Source organism: Aegilops tauschii, chromosome 1 (genome assembly GCF_002575655.3).
Source record: "Aegilops tauschii subsp. strangulata cultivar AL8/78 chromosome 1, Aet v6.0, whole genome shotgun sequence".
Taxonomy (NCBI): domain Eukaryota; kingdom Viridiplantae; phylum Streptophyta; class Magnoliopsida; order Poales; family Poaceae; genus Aegilops; species Aegilops tauschii.
The window spans coordinates 444843721-444853488 of NC_053035.3; the positions used below are offsets into that span (position 1 = coordinate 444843721).

Consider the following 9768-nt stretch of genomic DNA (forward strand, 5'->3'; position numbering starts at 1 on the left):
TGTTTATTGTCCTTCTTTCGTGCTTTGCTTCGACATTGCTATGCAGAATTGATGCTTATGTATCTTAATGTGACTCATGTTTGTAAGATGGGTAGATTGTCTGGTAACCACATAACACCGTGTTTTTTTATGATATACTCTTGTTGCGTTGATTATTTTATTACTCCCGTAGCAAAAGATAATTATAGGCTGTTTGGATTGGAGCCCCCGTCCGCCCAGCCAATATTTTGGCATTGACCAAGAATGCGCAGCTCGTTTGGATGAGCTCCAATCTTTTGGCTCGCCAGTGCACCCCACCTTTCCCTCTTCTGTTTCTGCGCCAACGCATTGGCAAAACTGGGGCGGCCGAATCGGCCGCCAACATTTTGGCGTGCCCACGATTTGGCGTGGCGCTCCTGGGCATAAACCAAACAGATCCTTATTGTTTATGACAAAAGAAAATACAGTTCTGGACCCAACGTGCACCGGTCATGTGTGTGGGGCAACGGGCGATAGATGGGTCTCATCGGTCAATGCCAGCAAACAGAAGTCTCGAGAGACGAGAGGACAGCGCCCATTTCAAAATTCAAAATTCGAACCACCACCACGCCCACCACAACGCCGGCACCTTATAAACCCCGCAATCCCCAATCCTCCGTCCACCATCCGCCGCCCCCTTCCTTCCGCCAATACAACAGAGAGATCGCACCACCGGGGAGAGAGAGAGAGAGAGAGAGAGAGAGAGAGAGAGAGAGAGAGAGAGAGAGAGAGAGAGAGAGAGAGAGAGAGAGAGAGAGAGAGAGAGAGAGAGAGCTATGAGGAGCGGCGGCGACGTCAAGTCCTTCTTCCGGCAGCAGAAGGCCCACTCCGGCGCGGCGGCCACCAAGCCCACCGGCGGCGTCTCCAAGAAGGCGGCGCACCACCACCAGAAGCAAGCGGCGGCGCGCCCGACGCCAGGTACGCCGCCGTACGCCCAATCCCAACTCCGCCGATTCGTACGCCCGGCGCGGATCGACTGGTCGATCGATCGATCGATCTGGTGTTTTTTTTATTTTCAACCTGTTGTTGCTTCTGCGGCAGATCACGGCGGCGGCGCCGACGCGGGGAGGGAGGACGCGGAGAGGAAGGCCAGGGAGTTCGACATGGACATGCGCTACGGGCCCTGCCTCGGCCTCACCCGCGCCCAGCGCTGGCAGCGCGCCGCCGCGCTGGGCCTCGCCCCGCCGCCGCACGCGCTCTGCTCCGACGACCAGCCGTGCATCTGGGAGGGCCGCGTCTAGACTAGAGCATCACCCCCAGGGCCCCGTCGAATCACCGATCCGCCACTCCTCGTGGTTCTGTCTACTGCTTCTTCTGTATCATTGTGGCCTCTTCAGTCTTCGTGTTGTCTTCAGTCTTCGTCTGTACGTTTGGGTGCGTGCTATGCCTTGTGATCCGATGAGATGCTGTATTAATCCCAGTTTAACCTTCGGTGCATCTGGTGTGTTGTGCCAATCTATATCCCACTACGATTGATTGTTTTGAGCATTATTAGTTGGGAATACATGCGGCATGTATATCTGATGATATTTCTGTCAACTTGTTGGATGAACTTTCTTTGGAACTTGTTGGATGAACTTTCTATGATCATCGGGAATGCTATTCAGCAAACATTTGCTGGGGGAGTGACATTTGCGAACGTTTTTCACGGCAATTATGTTGTACAGAGCATCGCAATTTCTTTAAGCAAACACAACAAATTTTTAAAGCAAATTCTTGCTTTGCCAGAAATTGTCACAGAGTTTCTGGCGTTTTTGCAGGAAAAAAGATTCGCAAATACGAACGTCCCCTCACTATAGGGGTCCATGATTATTGTCTTGAATGCATCCAGCGTAAGGAAGCTCGTCTCCAGGAATGCACGCCGATGACCCTGATTGAAAATTAGAATGAATGTTCTATTACTGCACTCTAGATCCAATACAAACGATTTCAAATCAAATCAGAAGAAAAATGCAGTTTTCTGTTAAGCTAATTGTTGTCAAATCAAATACATATTGAGATCTCAGTTTCAGCCTTCGTATAGGTCATGATAGTACCCACCAGCACACAAAGTTACAACAGCTGCCCACATCTTAGCAGATCATAACATGAACGTGAAAAACTGCACATTCATAACTGTTACATCACCAAAGAAAAGAAAAGAAAAATCAACTTCTCCGAATTCTCTCGAGTTCGCTGCCGAACCTTTGGCACACAAACAAACTCGCTCACAACCACATCCACCACCGTGCGAACACTCATCACATAACAGATTTGACATGGTAGGTCTAAGGTATATCATTGGTCCACAGGCTGGCGAACTAGATGCCGAATATCAAGTCCATCACATTCGTTACAATAGATTTCGCTGGCGCGGCAACGCTGCCTGTTGTACGACGCCCTGCGTCTCTGATAACGTTTGTGGAAGACTTCGGATCATACGGGCGCGGCAAGGCTCCCAACTGGTTTGATGCACCTGTGCTGCTCTTCAGGACAAGTGATTTCGAAGGCAGTGAGACCATGAAGCCTCCTTGATTAATTCCAGCGAGCCTATCATCCAGCTGCTGCCGGTGCACTGGATCAATATGCTTTACTCCAATTATGACGCCACTGCATAGCTGGATACCATTCTTTTGAAGGGCTTTCCTTGCATCGTAAGAGTGCTGTGAAGACAATTGTCAGTTTAAGATGGAAGGCCAGAGGAATTAATAGTCACACCAATAATGCAGAAATCTATCATGTGACGCATGGGCATAGCGGAACTGAGATGAACTTTTGTTAAGAAAAGAGCTAGGTTCTAGACATCACAAATCACTAAATCTTATCCCAGCAATCACAGGCCATAGAAACCTATACAAATTCAAATCATGCATGAATGCACAAAGACAGATTATCCGGACTAGAACATGTGAAGAAGATTAAAAACATACTCAACAGGCCAAAACCAACTTCACTGTGTGTTTCATGTTCAAAAGATAGCCAAATCATACACCACAGCATTTACACGCATGGGGACCGAACTTGATGTGCACGGTGGTGTAGCTAAGAAATAGTGACACTTTCACTGAAACTGGAATAAAGAGAATGCAACCTTTAGGCTAAATCCATCTTAAAATAGGACGAAAAGGCATATCCGAGTGCAGCCATACAACGTGTGAATTGAACAAGTAGACAATCATTAATTCCAGGATCATATAAGATGATGAATGGTGCCATGAAACGAAACAGTTCAAGTATAAAGGAGTTTATACTTAAGTTTATGTCGAGTCACAGCACATTAGCAACTACCTATAAGCAACAAAGCAAATTAATACAACTGTTGGGAAAACATAAAAACAGGGGAATCAAAAGGTTAAATAGAAAACAGTAGCGACGGTAACTGAAGATGTGATTACCTGGTATAATATGTGGATCCAATTACCCTCTCTTGGGCCAGAGTGATGTCTCAATATAACACCACATTTCTCGAACTCTCGGAGAACGAGGTTGGTATCTCTAAGCGAGAATCTGTAGAAGGGAAACATTAAACATCAATAAACCAATTCATCCTATATAAGGCACCCAACAAAAAGCCAAGTGACGGCTACTGCTTTCTCGGGCAGGGTGTACAAACTTAACAAAAATGAAAGTGCCCTAGCACCATAGAGTCCGGTATATCCAGTTGCTAGGACAAGCACTAAGGTCTAAGAGCGATATGCTACTAAATGATCGATTTTGCTGTTGCTCATTGACATACACAGGAGCAAGCACATGCCAGGGCCATGAACCTACCTACGCAAAGCAGCAATTTTTTCAGCTCCTTGGCTACATGTGCGGCGGTCTCCAAGATACTACTACTTGCAGAACTGAATCTACCAAGCGCATGCGGCAGGCTACAGCTTCCTCACAAAACAAGTAAAGAAGAGCATCATGGTTTCCTCACCCGAATACAGTGACCCACTCCTCGCCATCTGCCTTCCCTTCGCTCGCCGGAGCCGCCGGCTCCGTCCTAGCAGCCTCCGTCGCCGGGGTCACGGGCGACGGCGCCTCGCCGGCCGCGGCCGTGGCCGTCGGGGGAGGAGGAGTGCAGGGGCTCGACGGCGGGGGCAGCGCGAGCAGCTCCTTGCGGGGCGGCTCGACGACCCCGTCCATGGGGGATCCGGGGGCGGAGGCCTTGCCGCGGGAGCGGTCCCATGAGGGCGAGCGGCTGCCGGCGCCGGCGCGGGGGGAGGGGGAGGAGGCGACGGGGAGCAGGTCGGAGGCGGTGGGGTCGGGCGAGAAGTCGGCGGCGGCGAAGCGGTCGTCGAGCGTGAAGAGGGGCGGCGGCGGCGGCGTGGCGGAGGGCGGGGCGGCGGCCGCGGGGGAGGCGAAGCGGGAGCCGCCGCCGCGGTGGGACGGGATGGGGGAGGCGAGGTCCCGGAAGAAGGGCGACTGGCGCGCCGCGCGGCCGCCCCGGCGCGCGGCGGCGGGGGTGCGGGAGGAGGAGGGGGGCGGGGAGGAGGCCATGTGGGCGCGGGGCGGCGCGGGGGTTGAGGGTTTGGACTCGGAGGCGGGCTGGGTGGGTGTCCGTTGCCGAGCGGATCGATCGGGTGGATGCCTGCCCCGTGGGTGGGTGGCTGGCGGTATGCTTTTATTGGGCCGCGCCCGTCCCGTTGCTTGCGAGGCTGGCAACGGGCGAGGTCCGGCCCGAATCCATCCGAGTTAATTTCGAAATCCTGGCAGAATACTTCATGCTCACGATTATTATTTTTAGCTGTTACTCATACAAAAGGAATTTTTTTAGCTTCATGCTCACGACTCCTCTCGAAAAAAAAACCTGATGTTGACGACGAAGGAAAGAAGAAGACCAAAAGTTTACATACTTGGAGCAGAGATTGCAACACAAAACAGTCCAGGAATCCTGCCGTCTAGCGGGCTGTGACTGGAGCTGTGGAGATTCCACTAGTGCTTGCGAAGACACGGCTACCATATTACCATGGAAGAGGATAAGCACATGTTTGAGGTTTCCTCTTGGGCACACACACACACACACACGGTGCAAGCGATCCATTACTTTTACTTGGGGAGAGAAGATAACCTAGTTTGGGATTACAAATGTTTGTTCGGTGTCGCGGAAAAGAGGGGGGGGGGGGGGGGGGGGGGACAAAGCTGTGTTGCACTATCATCATCATCAAGTAGGTAGCCTAGTTTGGTTGCACATTTTAAATCAAGCACTAGAGTCTGCAGAGCTGGGTCAGAAGAATCAAGCGATGCATGAGGAATGGGTACAGCGAAGGGGTCCTGGCCTTCAACTGCGAGACAACATAGTCTTCCAGGATGGGACTGTGGTGGATGTTCTGCAGTCAGATGAAGAGAAAAAACACAAAGTTAGCAGACTAGTTATCAGAAGCAATACCAAGATGCAACTTGCATCAACAACACTCTGGTCTTGTAGACTAACCATGTCCGAGATGCAGCTTACAGTAGGCGCAATTTCCCAGTAACTGAATCTATGTCTGCTTTCCTCCCTGCACCACAACAATATCATGCTGTATTATGCTCTGCCATTCTGCCAAATAGAAAAGTATTACCAGGCTTCACAGGATATCAGTTTGATAACTACTATCACTCTATCAGTAGCACATACTCTATAAAGAACCTGAGGACCATACTCTTGTAACAGAATCAGCACAAGGTGAGAAATTTTGGACTCGTGAAACAAAAATCTGAGTAGCTAAGAGAATAAAACAGCATACTTCTGATTGAGAAACTAACCTGGCCCTACTGCAAGAACTGTCTTAGACCCAGCCACTACCTACAAAGAGAATCAGAATTGGTAACGGTCACTTGATCAGGGTAAATGAGATTAGAATCAAGAATGATAGTTGGTAATGATCAGGGTAAATGGGACCACAATCATTTGATATATACAATAGATAACTGCCATTTTTTTACTTTAGTTAAGCAATAACGGCTACTCCATCTCAACTATTTATTTGTTACTTTAATACTTATGCTGTAGCATCTCTCATCTCAACTATTTATTTGTTTGGCGTTCAAAGAGAGATGCTACAGCATAAGTATTAAAAAGAATCAAATCTATGAATTTGAATCGTTGGCTATAACATAAGCATCAATATTAACACCCTGAAGGATAACTCTGGCTCAAAATTTGGTCAACAAAGTGCATTATGTCAGTAAGAAAGTTATCCTAATCACAATTATTCAAGGTTATTGAGATTCAGACATTCATTATCACTTTGATACGCTGAATGGTCAGAAGGACGTTTAGCAATTGGTCTCAAAGGGCTCTTTTTACAGGCAGTAGATAAGCAACTTGTCCTCCCAAAGAAACCCCAGCACAGATGAAATATATTCGTAGGCAAAAGCATAAACCAAACCTGTGTGCGGCCTGCATCTGCAACAATAAAAGTTGGGATACCTCGGTGTTCTGCAGTTTCCTTTATCCTGTTCCTGATAATACACAAGTGGGAAAAGAAAGTGCTACATCATAATCCAGCAAAATTTGTTCAAAGAAATATACACCCTGGAAGAGATATGGCGTACATTTCCTGTTGATTCTTGCATGTCAGAACAATCTTAGCTTGTCCAAACTGCTCCCATTGTCTCAAAAGAACCCGGTTGCTGCAAAGAGAGATATCAGATGAATGATTAATGATTCTGGACAAACAGCTCCTTGACACTGACACCTCTAATCTTGCCAGAGCTTTAGGAGTCTAGTGCAATTTGAACTTCATGACACTATGATAGTTCCTTGCTTTCATAAGAAAGTACTCAGTGATCTAAACGCTCTTATATTTCTTTAGGGAGGGAGTATATGACATAGTCCTGATAAAGAAGAGCACTAATTAAAGGCCATTCTATTGTGATTAATCAATCACTCCTCTTTTCAGTCCACTTAGACATCCTTTACTTAAGAAAAACTTTAACTTGTCTCTACTGCATCACTTGTTCTTAAAAAAGGCCCGCTTTCACTGAAAACATAACCAACAACAAAAGTGAGACTTTGTTTAAAGATTATGCTCTGGGGACACGTCTGATGGATGATAGAATACTTAGGCTAGCATTTATAACTCGAAATTAAATATAATAGCCACCCATGCAACATACTTCGGTTTACGAGCCTTTGATGCTAAATCAAGTGTGACACTGAATCCCGTGCAAAAATACAGACAACAAACTCGCATAGTACTAATATATGAATAAATTTCAACTTCATTCACTATGTACCAGAATTTCTAACAATGTGAAACCAACCCTACTTGTCCCTAGGCAGGCTAAAAGTCTGTGGGAAATATCTACATCCTTTAATTAGAACTACCTAATGAAGCAAGATGGCAAACTGCATTAGCACCTTGCCAACAGATCGGCGTACAAGCCAGTTGCTGCATCTGCAAAATAAATTGCAATGAATTAAAAGCATAACCGATGTACATTGGCTACAAATTGTACTGAGTAGTGAGTACACCAAAAAAATAACACAGCTATCTACAGAATTCTTTATTTACTTTAGTACACAGATGTCAAGAGAGGTCGGCGTAGACCGAATTTGACATGGGAGGAGTCCGTAAAGAGAGATCTGAAGGATTGGAGTATCACCAAAGAACTAGCTATGGACAGGGGTGCGTGGAAGCTTGCTATCCATGTGCCCGAACCATGAGTTGGTCGCGAGATCTTATGGGTTTCACCTCTAGCCTACCCCAACTTGTTTGGGACTAAAGGCTTTGTTGTTGTTGTACACAGACGGCTTAAACTAGAGTTGTTCTGGCTAGAAGTTGGTTGTTGCAGAATTGGACAAGCAATCAGTTTTATTTGAGCAAAGTACTACAGTCTTCTGGTTGGGATAAGTCAAGCAGAACAGATGTACCAAGATACAAATGCTCACACTAAGAGCCCAGGAAATGGAACTTACGGGCACATTGAGACGCTATTTTCCCAGCCCCCATCTTAAGATCCTGACGCACTACTAAAACCTGCAAACAGCAGTGTCGAAACTCAGTGCAAGTTCAGACATAAAATCATGGTATTCCAACAGAAAACCAAGAGTATTAGTAAACACAGCCTAAGTGATCAGTATTCTACACCCCTATAAATATGTCAAACGGCTACAAAGTCCTGTTTACATCCTCCTCCTCCTTACATTTGAATTTTTTGGCAAAAACCTATATCCTGTACTAGTCATTCATTGACTATAACTTCACAAACTTAAATGCACGAGGTGCTGTTCCCCCACAAACAACTCCCACTCCTGCCTGAGGCGAAGCTCAGCCGAGAGCCGAGGCAGAGCAAAGGGTGTGACATGGAGCATGACAATTATGTTTCAACATGATGAGATAATCTAGTTTGTTGATCGGTGGCAATGGGCAGGTGTTTAGCTAGTATATCCTCACCTATGAATTCATGTACAAAAATAACAGAACACATGAGAGCTGAGTGATAAGTCGTAACCCTTCAGGAGTCAATCAGTCAGATAACGAATTGTGGACTGTACAAAATCGTCTCGGATCAGCGGATGAGATAAAATCATTTCGCACCGACAGTATAACACGGCGCGATTCATCTTACCATCTTGAGCTCTTCGCCTGGTGCCGGGGCGGCGGAGGAACCGGCGGCCGCCCGCTTGGAGCCCCGTGGCGCCGGGGCAGACGGGAGGCTGAACCTCGGCCTCCAGGAGGAGGAGAGGTCGAGGAGGAGGCCGAGGAGGAACCCGATGGCCAGGCCCGGGAGGAAGTTGGCCGGGCGGATGCCCGCCGCGAGCCACGGCTCCTCGTCCTGCCAAGGGGGAAACAGAAAAGAGGGTTAGGGTTCAGGGGCGGAGTCGCGGGGGCTGGTGGCAGCATCAGCGGGGGCGGACGCCGGAGTCCGGTGGGTGCGTGGCGCTCACCTTCCTCTTGCCGCCGTGGTTGGGGTTTCGCCGCGGCGGAGCAGCCATGGATTGGACTTGGAGGAGGCAGAGCGGAGAGGCAGTGCTGTGTTGAACTGAAGTGTTTTCTTTAGGGGGTGTTGATAACGTCGTCGCGTTACTCGATACGTGGGCCAGCATTTTGCTATTTCGTAATAGGCCGGCCCATCCCACACGACGTGGGCGAGCGCCCAGTCCGCCTCCGCCTGCGAGACAGATTCAGTTTCGACCGATTCAGCTGTGGACTTGTTGTGCTGTCAAAACTGTTGTGCTGAGGAAACAGCTGTGGCGAAGGTTAGCAGTTTAGCAATGCAGCTGTGGAAACGACTGTGGGCTAGTGAAAAGCCTGAAATGCCCTTAGAGTACCGAGATCAGTGTAACTTGTTGATTATGTGTTAATATATTGTTTAAATGATATTTTGACTGACAGGGAATGATTTGTTCTAGGGTAATGCATAAAGTATTTCATAATAATAATTCTCTCATTTTCTTGCTCATATATACATAGAATAATTGTAACGGCGGGGCCCATGGTCAGCGACCCGGACCAGAAGAGAGTCGAACCAGCCGAGGTGAGACCGAGCCAGGAGGAGTAGTTGAGTCGTGTGGTTACTTAAGGGCAAGTGTGGCCAGTTGTAAGGCATGATATGACATAATTGAACCGAACGGAGAGAAGCTGACCTTCCTCACTAGTACAAAACAGGGCTTTCGTTACAGGGCAATATTCACATTAGTCCCGGTTCAGTCACGAACCGGGACTAATGTTCACATTAGTCCCGGTTCGTGCGGCTAAGGCATTAGTCCCGGTTCACCTGGGCCCTTTAGTCCCGGTTGGTGCCACGAACCGGGACTAAAGGGTGCGATGCCCATTAGTACCGGTTGGTGGCACC

At 48.1% G+C, this 9768-nt stretch overlaps 2 protein-coding genes across 4 annotated transcripts; one reads left to right on the forward strand and one right to left on the reverse strand.

Moving 5' to 3' along the window:
* Positions 1 to 588: 588 nt before the first annotated feature.
* On the forward strand, positions 589 to 1455 carry LOC109741081 (uncharacterized). The gene is made up of 2 exons (XM_045228771.2): positions 589 to 936; positions 1060 to 1455. Exons 1-2 carry the CDS (start codon positions 795 to 797, stop codon positions 1257 to 1259), a joined length of 342 nt encoding a protein of 113 aa, XP_045084706.1. The 5' UTR covers positions 589 to 794; the 3' UTR covers positions 1260 to 1455.
* A 502-nt stretch (positions 1456 to 1957) lies between these two features.
* On the reverse strand, positions 1958 to 8967 carry LOC109741067 (uncharacterized). Of its 3 annotated transcripts, XM_020300144.3 has the most exons (10): positions 8861 to 8967; positions 8542 to 8748; positions 7889 to 7949; positions 7331 to 7367; positions 6523 to 6600; positions 6357 to 6429; positions 5731 to 5770; positions 5438 to 5483; positions 3393 to 3504; positions 2071 to 2660 (listed from the first exon to the last, which is right to left on the reverse strand). In XM_020300144.3, exons 1-10 carry the CDS (start codon positions 8906 to 8908, stop codon positions 2319 to 2321), a joined length of 1044 nt encoding a protein of 347 aa, XP_020155733.1. In that variant the 5' UTR covers positions 8909 to 8967; the 3' UTR covers positions 2071 to 2318. The 3 variants fall into 3 exon arrangements, with proteins under 3 accessions (XP_073356657.1, XP_020155733.1, XP_020155732.1); XM_020300143.4 differs by lacking the exons at positions 2071 to 2660; positions 3393 to 3504 and adding an exon at positions 5013 to 5312 and having other exon boundaries at positions 5417 to 5483; XM_073500556.1 differs by lacking the exons at positions 5438 to 5483; positions 5731 to 5770; positions 6357 to 6429; ... (3 more) ...; positions 8542 to 8748; positions 8861 to 8967 and adding an exon at positions 3920 to 4575 and having other exon boundaries at positions 1958 to 2660.
* Positions 8968 to 9768: the final 801 nt, after the last annotated feature.